Source organism: Pollicipes pollicipes, unplaced genomic scaffold, assembly GCF_011947565.3.
Source record: "Pollicipes pollicipes isolate AB1234 unplaced genomic scaffold, Ppol_2.1 Scaffold_1600;HRSCAF=1878_pilon_pilon_pilon, whole genome shotgun sequence".
In the NCBI taxonomy this organism is placed as follows: Eukaryota; Metazoa; Arthropoda; class Thecostraca; order Pollicipedomorpha; family Pollicipedidae; genus Pollicipes; species Pollicipes pollicipes.
In genome coordinates this window covers 25,308,787-25,329,197 of record NW_023595962.1, presented here as the reverse complement: position 1 = coordinate 25,329,197, position 20,411 = coordinate 25,308,787, and the positions used below count along the sequence as shown (strand labels likewise).

At 50.4% G+C, this 20,411-nt stretch overlaps 1 protein-coding gene across 1 annotated transcript; it reads left to right on the top strand.

The window, feature by feature from the left end:
* Positions 1-455: 455 nt before the first annotated feature.
* LOC119089292 (pyrokinin-1 receptor-like) lies at positions 456-19,758 on the top strand. The gene is given in 6 exon segments (XM_037211961.1): positions 456-956; positions 958-1,273; positions 3,024-3,133; positions 7,619-7,717; positions 9,272-9,314; positions 19,655-19,758. Coding segments are annotated over 6 exon segments (1,173 nt in total).
* Positions 19,759-20,411: the final 653 nt, after the last annotated feature.

The following is a 20,411-nucleotide window of genomic DNA, read 5'->3' as shown; positions in this document are numbered from 1 at the left end:
ACGAAGCATGTCGATGCTAAACATTCTGTTTTAGGAATTGCATGGGAGCATATCGTTCGCCATTGGAAGGGTTGGATTTATGCGACACCAGTGAAGAGGAACTCTGTAATCTCGTTTGGCTGACATCGCCATGTGGCGCTCTCGCTGAGCGTGACATGCCAGGGGTCTTGCCAGTTTGCCTGTTACCGATTAGTGTGTGTGATTGTGTTGGCCTTTATTCAAGGCTCGAATACCATCTCTGTGTTCTTTATTTCAGGTTACGAGGGTAGTTCCCTGGCGACGAACTGGACGCAGCAGTGATAAGCTGACGACGCCTGACAGCTTGCGTTACTATCCGCTCCGCCAGGGCGTTCCAAGCGACGTAGGCGCGCCCCGGGCACGAGCGGCGCGTGACCCGCCGCCGGTCGAGTCCGACAGCCGCTTGGCCTATCTCACTCCGGCTCGCGCCCGTCCCCATGCAGCAGCTGCCGCTGCCGGCCGACAACGGCAGCCTCGCCGAGCCGTCTGTCGTCGGCGGCTTCAGCCACGACTTCGACAGCACAAACGGCAGCGTCGGCGGCGTCGAGCGCGGCCCGCTCCCTATCGTCGTCCCCATCACCGTCCTGTACATCGTCACCTTCGTGGTTGGCGCCGTCGGCAACAGCGTCACGTGCGTCGTCATCGTCCACAACCGTTACATGCACACAGCCACCAACTACTACCTGCTCAGCATGGCCGTGTCGGACCTCCTGCTGCTCCTCACCGGGCTCCCCTTTGAGCTCTACTCCTTCTGGCGGCCGGGACGCGAGCACGTCTTCGGCGACACGTTCTGCGTGCTGCGCGGCCTGTGCGCCGAGACCTCCACCAATGCCTCCATCCTCACCATCGTCCTGTTCACCGTCGAGCGCTACCTCGCCATCTGCCACCCGCTCCTCCAGCACACTTTCTCGCGATTATCGCGCGCGCTGCGCAACATTCGCCGTCACCTGGTCCGTGGCGCTTGTGTGCGCCCTCTTTCCCGCGCTCCAGTTCGGTATCAAGCTGGACCGCGACACGCGCGGCCGCCCGCTGCCCGACTCGGGCTCCTGCAATGTGGTGCGCCACCTCTTCCCGCACGTGTTCGAGTTGTCGACCGTCGTGTTCTTCGTCGTTCCGATGATGCTCATCTCGCTGCTGTACGTGCGGATTGGACTGCGCCTGCGGCGGCACGTGCGGCGGCGCCCGTCGCCGGCCAGCATCCACGGCGCCTCGGGCGGTGTCATGGCCGCCCGCCGCGCCGTCATCCGCATGCTGGGTGAGTTATTGACAGCTGGTGGCCCGCGACGCCCCGGGCGGCGTCATGGCCGTCTGCCGCGCCGCCTAAGCATGATAGTGAGTTATGGGCAGTTGGTGATCGGCGCTGCCTCGGACGTCGCTACCAGCTAAGCCGTCCTTTATCGCGTGCTAAGCAGGTTATGGACAGCTGTTGGTAATACCCGCGCGCTAACCGGAACGGCCGCATCGTCGCCCCACTCATGGGAGCTAACGCGTTCACTGATCTGTACAGCCAGTTGGTGTTCAAAGGTAGGCTTTGAAAATTACTACATCGGCGTCCTCAACTCATTGTTTGAACTCTCCATACGCATATAACACGCATGCTGGAGGGGGAGGGTGGAATCTCTATCCCATTTTCTTTCTTAAATGACATCAGCATGAAAAGTTGCCAGCGAACGCTTCTTGGCAAATGTAGTGACAAGAAAACAAGACGTCGAGCGTAAACCCAACTCAGAGCTTAAAACAAGAAAACAAAAATTCCAGCAATGTTTGGCAAGAGTCTTATTAAGGCGCATTCACCCTCCCCTGCGATCGGCAGAGTTTCTGCGCCTGCGAACAGGCGCTCGCAGTGTGCAAGAGATGAAGGAAGGCAGATAGAATACTTAATACAGATAAACGCTGGCGGAGCCGTACCTCCCTCCAATGTCATCGTCAGAAAAAGAACCACCAGGAAATTGACCGCTCATTCAGTGGTTACTGGAATTTGTCATGCGACGTTATTCGTCCGCGGCAATATGGTGCTGTCCTTCGGGGAAAACAACGCGAGGAGACTCTGTACAAGTCAGGTGTGGGAGCGCTCTACAGCCCGCGAGTTCAGAACCATGTGAGAGAATTTGGAAAACTTCACTTCTCATTAGAATGAACTTTCCCGAACGATGATTTTTTTCCCCATAAATTTATTCTGAGTAGTTTGTATGGGTAACTTCGTGTATAGCATCTGCTAAGCATAGCTTGTGACGTGTTTCCTGAACCCACCACCCAAGTCTACCGTTCACTTCCAACGGCTATTTCCTCCCCGCCCCTGCGCCAGACCTATGTGCCGCGCACTGCTGGGTCAAGGCCGACCTGAGTCAGGGTTGACCCTCGCCGGCCAGTTGCCAGCTGACCTTTCCATTTCAGTCGGGTCAAGCAATGCGCCCGCTCCGGGACTCGCACCCAGTGGCGCTGGATTACGAGTCCAGCATCTTTCCCATTGACCACAGAGGCAGTAAACTATCAATGGTGTGCTCAATTTACTTTGCTACCTGACCTCGCTTCACCATGACCCTCGCCAATATCATCATAATTGAAGAGAAGGTATACCTTCGTCGCTTGTGTCGATCCGGTCACCACTGACCTGCTGCCTGTGGGACCAAGCAGTCAAGGCGCCCGAGAGCCCCAATACTGCTATTGCAACCGGCCGCGCGGGCAAGCAGCTCAATGGATTGGACGTCTTAGATATTCAGCTGTATTTTCCGACTGTCATATATTTGGTATCGTTGAACTCACCTGACCCGGGACCGCCCAGTCTGTGGATGCCGTGACTAGCTCTTCAAGATATCATCGCCTAGGTGATATAGGTCTGAGGGTTTGGTTGCCCTGACGTCATTGGAACCAAAGATCACAATGGGCAGATTTCACATTCGCTCCCTTGCGGCCATGGCATTCTAACATGCCCTCAGCGTGCATGTGATCAGCCATGGCGCCTTTGACCTGCCCTGACACCCTGGTTCCCGCCGTGACTGTTTCAGTGGCGGTAGTGGTGGCGTTCTTCATCTGCTGGGCGCCGTTCCACGCCCAGCGTGTGGTGATCATCTACGCCCCGGAGCGGCCCTCGCCGCAGCTGGTGATGGGGCTCAAGGTACGGCTGCCGCCGCCCGTCACGCTCTGCCGACTCCCCACAACCGCCCATGACACATCGGACCAGCGTCCTACAATTGCCGACTGTGGGTGTAAAGCAACACCGTATGAGGAGGACTTTTTCACCCCTTTTCCCCATATTTTATGTGAATTTTTCGCTCCTGCCTGGCATTGTCTAATCGCACATGCCAAACCCCTATTTCCCTTTCTGAGGTTTTCAGATGTCATCCAAAAACCACCAAGTTGAAACCACCAAGCATAAACGAGGCTCCACAGAATCCGGACACCAATGGCCTATGTCCTTCCTCACCTACATCTGAATCATGTCTATGTATGCACAGGAACAAGGGCGCCAGGTACCTCCAAGCCCAAGAACCCCAGTGGCCCCAGCCGCTTGCACGCATTAAATTTGCTTTGTTTACAAGACGCACCACAATCTGAAGCTGTGCGCCTAATGCAAGGTTTTCACGCATAACCTATTTTTTGGTCTCACCACCACGCTACGAAAGCAGAGCCTGGTGCGAACACCAGCAAGGCCTGATATATAATTTGGTTCCACGTATTTCTTTTTTCCCGAGGAAACTTGACCACTAATTTGCATCACTCCCGAAATGCATGAGTGAACAGTTGAAGAAATGTCTTCTAATTTAAACTTAAAAGATGAATATCACCATTTGAGCACTTACGTTAACATGTTTTAGGTCAAATCAGCTGATAAAAAATTTTGCGAGAAAAGTACCAGTCTTTATATCTATTTAGCTACTTTTGTTTTTCGTGGTATCATACCAGTGTGATACCACTTCATTCTTCCTTATTTTTCTTTTGTCTTTAGGGGCACCATCTGCCCCCTAAACTTTTGACCAGTTTCTCTGCAAGACGCTCCAACTGCAAACTTGTACGTATTTTATACATGAATTGGATTAATTCGCCAGCCGCCCAATCATGTATGATATGCATCCAAGCGTAAACAATTCACAGGGAAAAAAGGATGCAATTTGAAGCACGGAACTTAATTTTACCGCCATTTTTGCCCTCTTAAACCTTCGGTTAACCATTTTCTTGGTTCATGGCGGTGCTAAATAATGGCAAATCCAAGCCTTTTGAGCGTCTGACTCACCAGGCTACCTGGCAAGGCTATTAAGGCAAGGCAAGGCTGCCATACAGAGCCTTGGGACAGACCTGACGCAGCTAATACAGAAGTGTTTGATGGCGAAATTCTGCCCTCTGGAGATGTTTATCGTGCACACCTCTTACTTGTTTCGCATTTTAATCTCGAAGTTTGGTGGGCGTGATTGCTATTTATATTTGGAGGTTGAGTCGGATGACTGTTTGCCAGCAGACCATGCAAAAGGTGTTGAATTTTTGCTTTGGGGGAGCAGGAAGAAGCCAGTAAGTCCCCTGTGGACCAAGTAATTGCTGACCTAACCTGCTTTCAACACATGATTGGCAAACAGAGTTAACCATTTTCTGTTTTAATGCATGGAGTTTTGCCATAAGACAAATTATGATGCCACAAGCTTATTTTGTTCCATATGCTTGGTCATTTGCCCCAAATTTCTAAAGTAGTCCCTCATGGCTGCTTTAACCAGATGTTTTCTATAGTTGTCATGGCTTGCTGACCGGCAAATAACTGTACTGTATATATGCACTATATTTTTAACACAGGTATACTCTAAGCTGCATAGCAGTTATAACATGAGTTAAATATTGATATGTAACAAAACGTCAGACCACCACATCTACAATGTGAAGCCAACATCTCAAACTTTGTCATTGAGTATGAATAAACAAGTCCAAATGGATGCATTTGCTGCAACTGAACAGGTAGCAAGCAGCAATATTGGCATGGCCATTTGAAAGGTATGTTGTTTTTGGAGAACAGAGATTGCTTTGTAGAGCATATCCATAATTGCCCTGGACGTAGGTAAACCATGACAATCAAAATAAGTTGTTCACAGTGATTTAAAGTGTTTTGATTTGTGTGTTGTCAACTTTGTCTGACGTCAACAAGTATACACAAATGAACTGAACAAAAAAGCAAGTTGAAACCAGTCAAAAACTAGCTTTAAATATCATGTTTTTATCACAAGCGCTGCTGTCAACAGATAGGTGAGTTGAGATGATGTTCATCATATGGGCTACTCTAAGTTAGGTTAAGTTGGTCACGTGCATGGCAAGCGGCAATAGGAATTGTGCAAGAATCAGTAACTCCCAACTGCTGCTGTGATACGAACAGGTTATACAGGATGAGATGATGTAAGGCCTGTTTAGGCTAGGCATAGGCTACTTTCATGGAAATAAGCATTGATATTTTGTAAGAAACAGTAACAAAATGTTAGTTTTCCCTGAGCCCATCTTAACAGAAGACAGAAGTATGTCTATTGTGTTTGACTTGGTGATGGGATGATGTGTAGGAGTCCAAGGTTTTTTCGTTTGAGTGTTTTATGCTTGTTGCATTTTCTGTTGCTAGTTTGTTATTGAATTCCTTTGCTTTGTTTTGTTTTAAAAGTGCTGTGGAAGCGAATTGAAAAGTGCAGCACTAAATTATTGGTGATAATAATTTGTTATGCTCATAATATTGCCATGAAATTACTGTTTTAACACGCGCCCGGCTGGCCGGCTAGATACCCTTCGCTCGGATGGGGGGGGGGGGGGTTCAATTTGACCCCCCCCCGCTCTGAGATATCGGGAACTAAGAAAGCTAGATACGCCAAATTTACAGGGTGTCTTGACCTATACGTGAACTCACTTAGGTTAGGATTTCAGCTTCCTAGGTTGTGACCTTCAGGTCGAATAAGGTCAAACAAGATCAAATTCCAGGCTGGTTTCCAAAGCACCCCCAGAACCTAGACAACTGTCTCTAAGCAAAAGGTCACAAGCCCATTTGAGGTCATTGACCTTGTTTGACCCTTTGAAGGTCATGGTGACCAAAATGATACAAGACTGCTCTGCGTTTTTCATTTGAACAAGTGACAAAGATTGCGCTAGGCAGTATGTTCCGAAAACAAAACGTTCGACCCGGGTCATCTTAGGTCAATGGCCTGTTCTGATCTCTAAGAGGTCAATTGAAGATGTATAATGCGATTCCTGCTGTCAATAAAGTCGAAATGAGCACCAGAAACTATTCCATACAGCAAGCCCTAGAGTAATAAGTCAGGTTGGTTTTGACCTTAGTCTGACCATCATACCTGACCTTAGGTTAACGTAATTTGCTCATTCAATATTTGTGGTGCCTAAGAAAGCATCTCAGAGATGTATGTCTTCGTCAAACACTCCGTTGTGGTATCAGATTGAACGATTCCCTAGAAATTGCCTTCGCTGAAACCATGGGCTGACTTTGACCTGTCATAGGTCAGCGACCTTGCAAGGTACATCTAAGATTTGTATGTCAAACGATCAAGTATGCAATTTTCTACAGCTATGCAAAATTTGGCGCAACTACGCCGCGCCGTTCAGAAATCATTTGGAAAATCCCTGGGGGGGTCAGTTTGCCCCCCCCACCCCCCCCCTTACCCGAGCGTGTGTTAATGTATTCTGTTTCACTTTAATATCCTAAGGCGTTAAAAAACGAAATAGTTTTGTCAGGTTCATGATATTACGTCCATGCCAACTTGACATAGATGTCTTTGTTTGCTGAAGCATCAGTCACAATCTCATAAGCTCCATCTTTTGTGAGTTGATTCTTTCACTCCCGCACGGTCTTTTTGCAATGAAATTGTTCACTCCCTAACTAGGTCAAAAGCGATTCTAGCTCCCTGCATCGGACCGTTCTAATGCCGTCCTACGACCCTCCTGCGAGCTGCGCGTGACCCTCATGCGAACGTCTGGTGAACGTTCTAAGACGACCTTAAGACGACATGATGCATTTCTTTGCCATTGCCGAGCGCTTGGGACTCTAGCATTGCCCTGCAGGCCTGCAACTGCCCTATTACCATCACCTCACATCTACGACAACGCTTCAACCTCTTTACGGCCGACGACCGTAGTCAGGCTCTGCGATGCCACACATGCTTCCCATGACTCCTATGATCCCTGTGACTCGCTAGCAGCCGCCGCCGTCTCGTGTCGGGATTCGACCCCCACCAAGCCTCGGGGTGGTCCGAGAGCTCGGTCTACTCAGCCCAAAGCCTGCGCCCAGTCAGGTCTTAGAACCAGACAGGTTCCAAAGCCAGAGTTTCTTGCCTCCTTTCTTGTAGCCTTATTGAGTCCTGTTTTCGTTTTTATGGGAATATCGCTCGGTCAGGGTCTTTCCAATGGTCTCTTTATCGTTCACACGTTTACCATTGGTACTCGTGTGTCCACCTGGGTCAACTGGCCAGTTGATGTTGGTGCTAATGTTCTTAAAAATGTTGATGTTGATGGTCTTAGTGATGATGGTGTTGACGATAACGGTTATGTTCGCCGTGATGTTAATCCTCATGGTTGATGGTGACATTCTGTTGCTATTGACGTTGATGTAATGCCAATGATGGTGTTAATGCTGCAGTGTCTGCACTACATCTCCGGCGTGCTGTACTTCATCAGCACCTGCATCAACCCCATCCTCTACCACACCATGAGTGCCAAATTCCGGCGGTCACTTCAGGTGAGCCTCAGGCTGCCGCGGCCGTCAGCTGATTAGCCACAGGTGCGGCCACTGAGACACCGGTGAGAAAGTCACCAGATCTACCGACATTGGGGGATATCCCGCCAGTCTCATAATATGCCAGCCCAATGTCAATTGAAAACCACACGTAACAGGAATCTCGCTCATTGAACATAAGCACATGCTTTTAGTTCAGAGCGCTCCTCGGTTTATCCGATTCCTCAAAGCTCGAGAACGTGACTGCACCTCTGTCGTCACTCGCCCCCCCCCCCCCTCACCCCATCGTCGACCTGTCGCAGGGCGATGACCGTGTAACTGTCACCTTTGTTGACGGCCCACGGGTTACGTCACAGCAGCAGTTCCCTAAAGCTTCAACTATAACCAGGATGTCCGTGTTTACTTCGGCATCTGAAAGAGTGATGATGGTGGTGCTCCTGATCCCCTGATGGTGGTTAGACTTAGATGGGCTCAGCCGGTTATCCTGCCGTGATATTTCTTCTACCTTGGCCAGATTTTCACGGTGCAAAACGCGGTTCTTGATCAAATCTTGCAGGTAACACGTTCAGCTCGTTGAAAACCAGCCGCTGTCGATTGATGCAGCGATCCGTGCTGACGTACTTCGGGCACGAAAGAATCGATGGTCATATTTTATGTTGAATTATACTAGAATTTAGAGTATGGCCGTTGAACAGGCGAAATTCGCGTGACGTCGATATGGCGTCAAGCATCTCTGGGTGAATTCGCGGTCTGTCACGTCGCTTTGCAGGCTCTGTGTGGCGGGATGACGTCAGCGACTGCGAGACCAGTGGAACATTTTCCATCGAACACGCAACACGTGCAGTTATCGAAATGGACAACATGTATCCCACGCGATGATGGTTTTATTTATATACTTCATTTCATGTCGGCAGACGTCATATTTTTCCGTTCAACTGTTTCCCCAATCCACACCGGCGCAAGTCGGTAAACTGCCGGCAGTCTGCTTCAGGGGTGTAGTTTCCTACCCATTGGGGGGGGGGGGGAATAGTCTCTCCCCTCAACTTGGTCCGCAGCCCCTTGCCCAACGTTGGGGAGAAAGCGAGCTAAATGCATAGAGAAACACGCTTGCTGGCGTATTTTGAGGAGGCTGCGTCATTTTGCACTGCACATGTCACTTCCACGTCACTTTCACTGACGATTTGTCATTTAATCGTCTATAGCTGTGCAGAATTTTGCGCGGCTACTCTGCACCGCTCGAAAACCATTCCGGAAAACCTTCGGGGGCTCAAATTGACCACCGCCCGAGCGCGTATTAGTGCGTGGGAGGACACGTTTTGTGGCGTATTTTGAGGAGGCTGCGTCATTTTTCTCCGCACAGACCCTCCCTCAGCCCATGTTATGGAACTACGGCGCTGGTCTGTTCCGTCGTCTTGTCAACACTGGATGGCACCCAATAACAGCGATGACACACCAGTGACAGCCGATCTGTCTCCATGAGCCTTGTCCACTAATGAAGTGATGTTCCGACACACGGTTGATAGCGACCTGGCTGTGACCCGCCCTGACCTGCTGCAGGACACGTTCGAGGGCAGCTGCTGCAGCGCTCGGTGCCGATCAGGTAGGCGCGCGCCGAGAGCCGGCCACAGTCACGCTCGCACTGAGACGCCCCCGCCTGGTGACAGCGCGGGCGCCGTGATCGCGTTTCGAAAACTGGTTATTCCCCATCATGCGAGTGATGGCTTTATCTCCGTGATGAATAGAGCCATTATGATGGCCTCAATGCAGCTTCCGTAATGGCTCTTTCTACGTATCCGCCATACAATAGTGGACCATGCTACGAACGCACAAAACACACGCGCATAAAGTCTGAACACTCGGCGATATTGCATGCCGCCTATCCGTATATTATTCGGTACATATCTGCCGCTCAATACCAGAGCTGACATGGAAGGACGTCTGCTGTGAGCCTCTGAGCAGCATCCGGGCAGCTGCCAGCGCAGGCGTGGCCAGACTTCCCGACAAAGACACGCGACCTCAATATGTGGGACACGTCAGCTCTGGTGGAACGTGACCGCGGCCGAAGGTCGTTAGGGTCACACGACAGTGCGGTCTCTGACGATATTTTACCCGCTCATCTGGTTTTACTTGCTAGTATCAACAGCTGATAAAAGATCGTCTTCTAATAAATCTAATTTCTGGCTTTTCTCTGAGCAGATTCATGCTTGGCTGTACACAAACTGCTGGTGCTTCAGACTGATATATGTAAAAAACTAAATATGTCAAAATAACGTCAACATTTTCTGACTGGGAGTCTTCGTCGCGTGACTTACCGAGTTGACTACCTCGACAAGTACAAGTTGTTGGTTTCGTCAGCCAATGAAATATTGCTATCTGAAATACGGCGGCATCCTTTTGAAATGTTAAGTATTTTTTTCCATTCGTATCAACCTCAAGTCCAGGGGTTCTATGCATGATAAACTGATTTAAAAGACAGGATGTAAAAAATAAAAGCATTTACTTTTGCCTATGCAGCTTTGCAAGCGAGGTAAGACAACGGATTACAGCAAATCACGTCAAAGTAGAAGTCAAACGCTGCTTGTCTTTGGTTATTATGGCCTGAAATCTCCAATGGGCTATGGTCGCGGCGCACTTCCCTCCGTTACGGTGTTTGGTTAGAGTACAAGCATTCGCCGACCTCACCCTGCCGCACCGAGCCTTGAGAGGTGTCGGTATGACCCCAGCGATAGTGAGCTATGTTATGTGTCACCGGATTCCCAGTGAGTGAGTTGTGAGATGTGCCGAGCTCACCCGCGCGAAAGTGAGCTCTGAAAGAAGTCAACCTAACTCCCACAGCAGTGAGTTGCGATCCGTGTGAACCTGACGTCGGATCCGAAGACCGTCAATTGCGCGGCATTTCCGCCAGATGTGGTTTGGCTGGGACGAGCTGACCTTGGGCCGGGCTGAATAGGGCTGCCCACTGTGTCCGATTCTACCAGGAAGCCTTCAACGCAGACGTTTGGCAAAGTTACCCTGCTCATTTGTCACTTCAGCTCCTACAGGCTCGGACATTTTCGGAGCTAGCAAACTGCGTCTCTCAGCTCCAGAGCGGGAGATTTCCAGCGACCGTCCGGGGTGGCGCGCTGTTTCGGCCGAGCACCGCGCCCGCTCCCGACCCGTGCCCCCTGGGCGGCTGTGCCACGCTGGAGGGCGCCAGGACTTGACCTCATGGCGCCGGTACGCCGGTCTTCGATCCACGGTCAGCGCCTCGGGCCGGCGTGTGATCCACGGTCAGCGCCTCGGGCCGGTGTGTAATCCATGGTCAGCGCCTCGGGCCGGTGTGTGATCCATGGCCAGCGCCTCGGGCCGGTGTGTGATCCAGTCAGCGCCTCGGACCGGTGTGCGATCCACGGCCGTTGACTCGGGCCGGTGCGTGATCCACGGTCAGCGCCTCGGGCTGGCGTGTGATCCACAATCAGCGCCTCGGGCCGGTGTGTGATCCACGGCTAGCACCTCGGGCCGGCGTGTGATCCACAGTCAGCGCCTCGGGCCGGTGTGGCTCCATCTCCGGGGACCGAGAGAGCCCAGGGGATCGATTCCATCGCCTTCTGCCAACGGTGGGCCAGTTTCTGCCACGAGGCTTCCAACGTACGCCTTTCGGGGGCGGTCACTCACGGCCGCTTCTGCGGGCAACACCGTTTCGTTGGTCGCAGTGTACCTGGAAATGGCATCAAGAAATGGTAACTGTAGATGAAATTCCATTAGCATGGCGGAAAGGTGTAGTGGAGGGGGTACATGGGAAGTACTGGTAGTTGGAATGGGACATCAATCTGCGTACCAATGTTCATTGTTCTTACTTCAGTTAAAAGCCCCGAGCGCAAATGTTCTACCGCAGAGCAAGGTTTCCCGTCCATGCTATCCCGGTCGTGCGAAATGTTCTGACCGTTTCTCACCCAACAATGGCATTATCCAGTTTCACGAAAAAATCAGGTTTTGGACATTGCCATCTTGCGGAAGATGGGAATCACTTATGCTTTTTTACTACCTTGCATTATAAACCACGTCTCGTGCTCTAAATTAAGCAAAGTACAGAAAGAACGCGTTGTGCGCAGCAAGCCAAGTGTGATGGTCGGCTATAAAAATAGCTCGATACGTAGCTAATCGTTAAGTCTTTAAGCTAATCTTTAGTGGCTAAGTTCTTAACATTGCATCGTGTTCCAATGAGTTTTTCAAAAGACCATAATTTCAAAAGCACCATGCATGATGAGATTACCCGAGCTGTTAGACGCATTAAGACCCGGAAGTTTAAACACGTACCACACTTAACATGCGTATCACATGTACTACTCTACAGAAAATGAGAAAACGCCTCAAAGTAAGTTTTATAATGGAATAAAGTGATGCAAACATATTCTTACATGCTATGCTTATACAATACATATGGATATCCTAGATTTGCCCTTATGTACGCCCTATGCTGTGTGGCAGCACAAATACGCGTATGTGCAGTCCATATGAATATCAGAAACAAACTATTCTAATGTTGATTGAGATGCTTGGGTAGCACTATAAACTAGAACTGGAAGTGGAAATCCTTCGTTTCAGTGGCTATGCATTTATCCGTTCTATAATATATATGTATATGCATGTATGCATTAGCTGTACATTTCTGACAACTTTTTCATGTAATTGTAATGTTCTAGTATATCTATGAACATATTTTACCCCTCGAGAGATCCGTCCCATTCAAAGCCACTCATCAGTATCTGAAGCTAGGCATTGGCCCACGCTACCACGCCTGACCTGCAAAACCATTCAACAGTATCTGAAGCTAGGCATTGGCCCACGTTACCACGCCTGACCTGCAAAACCATTCAACAGTATCTGAAGCTAGGCATTGGCCCACGCTACCACGCCTGATCTGCAAAACCATTCAACAGTATCTGAAGCTAGGCATTGGCCCACGCTACCACGCCTGACCTGCAAAACCATTCAACAGTATCTGAAGCTAGGCATTGGCCCACGTTACCACGCCTGACCTGCAAAACCATTCAACAGTATCTGAAGCTAGGCATTGGCCCACGTTACCACGCCTGACCTGCAAAACCATTCAACAGTATCTGAAGCTAGCCATTGGCCCACGTTACCACACCTGAACTGCAAAACCATTCAACAGTATCTGAAGCTAGGCATTGGCCCACGTTACCACACCTGAACGGCAAAACCATTCAACAGTATCTGAAGCTAGGCATTGGCCCACGTTACCACGCCTGACCTGCAAAACCATTCAACAGTATCTGAAGCTAGGCATTGGCCCACGTTACCACGCCTGACCTGCAAAACCATTCAACAGTATCTGAAGCTAGCCATTGGCCCACGTTACCACACCTGAACTGCAAAACCATTCAACAGTATCTGAAGCTAGGCATTGGCCCACGTTACCACACCTGAACGGCAAAACCATTCAACAGTATCTGAAGCTAGGCATTGGCCCACGTTACCACGCCTGACCTGCAAAACCATTCAACAGTATCTGAAGCTAGGCATTGGCCCACGTTACCACACCTGACCTGCAAAACCATTCAACAGTATCTGAAGCTAGGCATTGGCCCACGTTACCACACCTGAACTGCAAAACCATTCAACAGTATCTGAAGCTAGGCATTGGCCCACGTTACCACACCTGAACTGCAAAACCATTCAACAGTATCTGAAGCTAGGCATTGGCCCACGTTACCACACCTGAACTGCAAAACCATTCAACAGTATCTGAAGCTAGGCATTGGCCCACGTTACCACACCTGACCTGCAATACCATTCAACAGTATCTGAAGCTAGGCATTGGCCCACGCTACCACGCCTGACCTGCAAAACCATTCAACAGTATCTGAAGCTAGGCATTGGCCCACGTTACCACACCTGACCTGCAAAACCATTCAACAGTATCTGAAGCTAGGCATTGGCCCACGCTACCACGCCTGACCTGCAAAACCATTCAACAGTATCTGAAGCTAGGCATTGGCCCACGCTACCACGCCTGACCTGCAAAACCATTCAACAGTATCTGAAGCTAGGCATTGGCCCACGCTACCACGCCTGACCTGCAAAACCATTCAACAGTATCTGAAGCTAGGCATTGGCCCACGCTACCACGCCTGACCTGCAAAACCATTCAACAGTATCTGAAGCTAGGCATTGGCCCACGTTACCACACCTGACCTGCAAAACCATTCAACAGTATCTGAAGCTAGGCATTGGCCCACGTTACCACACCTGACCTGCAAAACCATTCAACAGTATCTGAAGCTAGGCATTGGCCCACGTTACCACACCTGAACTGCAAAACCATTCAACAGTATCTGAAGCTAGGCATTGGCCCACGTTACCACGCCTGACCTGCAAAACCATTCAACAGTATCTGAAGCTAGGCATTGGCCCACGCTACCACGCCTGAACTGCAAAACCATTCAACAGTATCTGAAGCTAGGCATTGGCCCACGTTACCACACCTGACCTGCAAAACCATTCAACAGTATCTGAAGCTAGGCATTGGCCCACGTTACCACACCTGAGCGGCAAAACCATTCAACAGTATCTGAAGCTAGGCATTGGCCCACGTTACCACACCTGACCTGCAAAACCATTCAACAGTATCTGAAGCTAGGCATTGGCCCACGTTACCACACCTGAACTGCAAAACCATTCAACAGTATCTGAAGCTAGCCATTGGCCCACGTTACCACACCTGACCTGCAAAACCATTCAACAGTATCTGAAGCTAGGCATTGGCCCACGTTACCACACCTGAGCGGCAAAACCATTCAACAGTATCTGAAGCTAGGCATTGGCCCACGTTACCACACCTGACCTGCAAAACCATTCAACAGTATCTGAAGCTAGGCATTGGCCCACGTTACCACACCTGAACGGCAAAACCATTCAACAGTATCTGAAGCTAGGCATTGGCCCACGTTACCACACCTGAGCGGCAAAGCGCGCGACACTGCAAGCATAGCAAGAGAAACAACACAGATGACAAGATACGAGCAGCACACGTCGTCCAGCAAAATGTCTTTGCGTTATCGTTACTTTAGGTACAGCGGATGATCTGACGGATGGAGTCACACAAGACCACGGCTGACGGATGGAGTCACACAGGACCACGGCTGACGAACGGAGTCACACAAGGCCACGGCTGACGGATGGAGCCACACAAGTCCACGGCTGACGAACGGAGTCACACAAGGCCACAGCTGACGAACGGAGTCACACGAGGCCACGGCTGACGGATGGAGTCACACAAGACCACGGCTGACGGATGGAGTCGCACAAGACCACGGCTGACAGATGGAGTCGCACAAGACCACGGCTGACATTTTACGGCAATCTCCAAGCTCTTTCGCATTTATGTGGCCCATAGCGTAATGCCGGTTGACACACTTGTGTATTTTCGGACCTTGTCATGATAACATTATGGAATGATAGCCGAATTTCTTCCAAAATGCGAATGGAAATTAATATGAGTAATCAGCAAATCAAGGTAATGGCAATTTGTCAGGATTTGTTCAATTAAACTAAGAAGTTTTGACAAACAACATCAATGACAATTTATGCCTGATTTGAAGAAAATCTGTTACCAGAACTTAAGTTGATATTGGCAGCAGTATCAATTTAATGAACATAACTTGAACTATTTTGTGTAAGAAATGCGGCTCTCATAACCGTTGATGTGCAGCCAAAATCATTTCATCACAACAGTGTGATTGGCTTTCTCCCCGCGTCAATGAATCTATCCAACATAACAATTTTCCATCCCACTCATTAACACTACCGTCCAGAGATGACAGCGTAGATAGCGTGACCGTTAATCCCGTAATCCGCGTGGCGTGCGTGTGTGCGGGCGGGTGTGTGAAGAGGGGGGGGGGGGGCTGTCGCCGAGCCGGGGGTCACGAGGTCACCCTGAGAGTGTGGGGGGGGGGGGGCTGCCTGGCTGATTAGGGGCCATGTGCTGATCGTCCTTTGGTTAGTGTCCAGCCGCTATAGAGCACAGCCTGATAGCGCGGACCAGCCAGGGATCGCACTTTACACGGTAGTGTAGCGGCGCCCGGCCTGGTAAAAAATAGCTATTGCAGCGTGTTGGCTCGTTCGCATCTTAATCCGGTCCCACAAAGATCTGCTCCGGCCCACTCCTGGGTCAAAGTGGCCATGTCTGGGAGTTACCGGCGGGATACTGACACCGACGGCACCGGTGGCGTAGTCACGATCACCAGCGACGTCCCAGACTCATTGACTCCAGCGTGGTCATTGACCTTGACTCCCTTGCGTAGGCCGCGGTGGTACACAATACGATCTATTTACTTGTTTCACTTATTTCGTTCCCATCATTTTAACCGTTAAAACATACCTTTATATGGTGTATGTAGAGACCAGACTTCAACTTAAAAAGCAGCCTACGTTAAGTCTTTTAATCGGACGTACCAGTCAATTCAATACCTGCGCATGCCCCCAACAGGTCGTTGGCGCTGCTCCTCCCCGCGCGCAGACTTGCACCGCCAAGCCAAGGCCTGACACCCGATTGTGGACCCGAACGTCCTCAATAGAACGCGACTACTCCTGCGCCCCCTACCGCTCCTCCCGGCGATTGTCGTGATTCAGATCAAGATCCCAAGCCGTTTCCCGTACGCGAAACTTACTGCGATTACAATTTACGTTCATGGGAATGCATCGCTCCACAAGCCCGGATGTTTCAGATTGCCGTACTTGAAGTTTGCAACTATTAGCAGCTGCCAGTGCAATATGGCATCTCAAAACATTTCTATTTGTTTGTGCCACGTAGTGATACTTCCTTGCGATTTAATGAGTACATCTTTACTAAAGGAAGTGGTCATCATGCAGATGGCGTGCTGAATGGAAGTAGCTATCTCGAAGACCTTTCGGTGCTGTTCACAATCCTGCTCCTCTTAAGACCTGAGCCCCTCTAGTTTGTCAGCTACACATCCGCGAAAATGAGAGTATTTCAAAGTCAGCTAGGCATTCATGACGTCATAATGACGTCATTCAAATACTGCCATTCCGTGAGCCATGCAACGATCAAGGCCAGACAAATATATGATTGTCGAGGCGTTCATATCTGGCGTTCGTTAGCACGATTTCTAGGTAAAACAGCCGTCAATTGGCTCTCAACCAATATTGTGCAAGGCACGATGATGTAACCAAGCCATTATGCATTGAGAAGCATATTTACTAAACTGAGAACCTAGATCTCTGAAGCATTCTTTTCCACTTAAAAAGCTTACCAGTGGTTATACGTGAGTGTGTTTCATCATATCTGGTGCTTGCTTCAATATCTTACAGGTGAAGCATTCCCTTGAATTATTGACGCATCCCACCGCTATGGGCTCAAATGGTTCTCTGTTGCTCATGAATCTCTTGATATAGCCGGGTAGCACGACCCGGGAAGTACTGTTTTAGTGAAGCCCATCCGCCAATGTTCACGTGTACTGAACGCCGGTGGATGACGTGTTGCTAATAGTTTGAACCTTGCTGTGAGCAGTGCACGCTGGGCCGCTGTTGGTTGGTTGGTTGGTTGGTTGGTTGATTGGTACACTACACGCCTTTACGCACACTCCCGTTCGTGAATACCCATCCTATATTCAGTCGGGCATGGGAAGCTACAGAGACCGAAGTGCGGCACGGCAAGCGCGCAGCTCACCAGCATCACGCGGCGAGAGCCGGCCGCAATGGTGGCTCAGGGCCTGTGTCCTGAGCCGGGGTCGGTCATTTGCTGATCCCAAGCCCGAGCGCCAGCAGGTCCTTGCTTGTCGATTATGGAGGGTTTTCGAAATTGCCGAGCCTAGAGATGAGCTATTGACCTCAACACATTTATTTAGTGTTGAACAGGCAACTCCCCTGGTAAGGCCTGTTCCATGCGTCAGGACCCTCGGATCGATGGCCACGATCCGTCTCCTTTGACCCATGACCCGTGGTCTTCGACCTACGGCCCACGACTCGCGATCCGCGACCAATAGTGCGCGCAGAATAAACGTTCGGATTCGGGTATCTGACCAAATGTCAATATTTGGAGAATGCTTCACCACTAAAATGAGCATTCGAATTTCCCGAAACTTTCCACTTTTTCCTTCACTAAGCATACCTAGCTCAATACCCGTGTGAATGCAATCAAAAGCTAGCCGTTCTTCGCTGTGTTTGATGGGTAAGATCAAAAGCGTGTCGTCCATACGAGTTGAGTTCACTTTCCTGAAAAGTGGGCTGAGCCGTAATGTTGTCACACTTGGGATGTTTTCGGATGCAGAAGACACCATATTGGCGACAACGCTTGGCAGAGATAATGTAGCTGCAAAGACCAAGCTGCCCAAAAGAGGAGATGTGCCATGACATCAGCAGAAAACGCCACAGCTTTCACGTGAGGCATTCAAAATCACGCTTTCGTTAGGCATTATGCCCTTGAATAATAAGCATAATTATTATACATTTTCATTCAAAGCATTCTAAATAAAAATATGTACCACGATCTGCCTCCAGAAATAAATCGTACTAGACCACGTTTTCAAGACTCAGTGCCCGCGCCATATTCGTCGAAGTCAATGTGCCTGAACATTTGCATGTAATGCCTCTTTGTAAAATGTATATTTATTCGTAAATGAATTGGTTGTTATGTGAAATGTTTACATTAGATATATAAATGGGTAACAGTCGTCCATTTGCCGTGGTACTGCAGTGCCTGAATGGAGTGAAATGTGAAAATAAGGTAATGTGACGAGGGCAAAGCCGTCCATTTGCCGTGGTACTGCAGTGCCTAAATGGAGTGAAATGTGAAAATAAGGTAATGTGAGCAGGACAGGTGCCAAATAATTTACTGTTTCTTTACTATGGTCCTACTACTCGTTGGCTAACTTCCATAATGTCGGACGGGTTAAGTGAAAACGGTTCGCAGGGAATAATACCACGACTTCCTTTATACATCCCCAACACTATTTCTCAGGCGAGATATAGACCACCACTCTTTCACTAGCAGAAATTGCAAAGCTTGGCAAAAATCGTCCCATTTTACAGGAAAATCTGCTACCTTGAACTGAAATGACGCGCTCTGCATTTACGCCCTCCGGGGCTCACCCCTCACCGCCTCCATTAGGGTAAGCCAACCCTGCACCCACCCCGGCAACGCCTCTCCTAAAGCTACAGGAAGTGCATTACAACTTCTCAATGCGCGTTTCAGGGTGCTGCAAGCTCGTCTGGGCCGCCGCTTCTCATCTCCACGGTTGTTTTTTTTTACAAAAACTGTTTCTAAGCACTTCCGGCTAGATTTCTCCGGGATAAATCACTGGTGAATGGGTTACCCCATCTCTCTGCCAGGGCACACTGGTAGAGCATTTCAGCAATAATTTTGTAGCTCTGGTGCAAACCAACGCCATTTCCCAGCTGAAAATGCTTCATTGAATGTCCTAGGTCTCACAAAATTCGGTTTATGGGAATATTTATGTTCAAGCCAGTACGCAAAAACGACGATTCCACGCGGCCGTAGCATTGGTACCATGTGACTTAGTCGCGGGGTGACGTCACAGCATTGCTACCCAGAAGGCGGTAATGCGGGGGCTTGGCTGCCATGCTATGCGCGGTTTATTCGGACTGCGCATACAATGTTTTTCATGCCTCAGGAGGTCGGAGTTGTATTGTTAAAAACAGTTTTCGTGCAATTTGTTCACGAGACTCCCATTTAATTAGCCACCATAAGCTCGTCCAAATCGTTTGACATGCGTAATTCCGCCTCAGTGATTCACCAATTCAGCCGTCAGATGCAGGCGAATGCCTCAAAAGCTCATAAAATCACGAATATAAACCCGCTTTTTAAATGTCATCTGGCGGGAATCAAACTCACGCATATTGCTTCAACAGTCAACGCCTCACGCCCCTGACCACTACTGCTGCTACCTCTTGTTGCAGAGGCGGCTGGTGAGAGGAGCGACCAGAACGTGTACCTGACGGTGCGGGTCCCCAGCGTCCGCCGCTCCATCGCCGCCAAACCCGTGGCCTGCACCGCTGTCTAGTCCGCGTCAGGAGGTCACCACCGGACAGGCCGGGTCACCGCCGGACAGGCGGGGTCACCGCCAGACAGGCGGGGTCACCACTGGGCAGGCCGGGTCACCGCCGATCAGACGGGATCACCACCGGCAGGCCGGGTCACCGCCGCTCAGGCTGGGTCACCGCCGGACAGGCGGGGTCACCACCGGACAGGCGGGGTCACCGCCAGACAGGCCAGGTCACCGCCGGACAGGCGGGTCTTCGCCGCCGGACAGGCCGGATCATCATCGGACGGGCCGGGCCGCCACCGGACAGGCCACACCCCCATCGTTTGGACTCGAAACTGGATAGCCCGGATCTCCACCGGGTGACCTGGGTCACCGTCAGATAATCCCGGGTCCCTGCCAGTGGTGGCGGGTGGCGGCCGGACAGGCCGGGTCACCGTCAGACAATCTGGTGACCTCCGGCCAGGCTGGGTCCCCGTCGGACAGGCCGTATCACCGCAACACCAGCCCTTCAGCGAGGGCGGCGCCCCGGCTCAGTGCGGCCGATCTGATCGCTCAGCCAGCTGCTCGGGGCCCGTCCGCGCGAGGCACCCGTATCTGAGCGCCGCTGCCGTGGCTCGTTTGATCCGTGCAGCCTGTGTGCGGGGCCGATCTGATCGCTCAGCCAGCTGCTC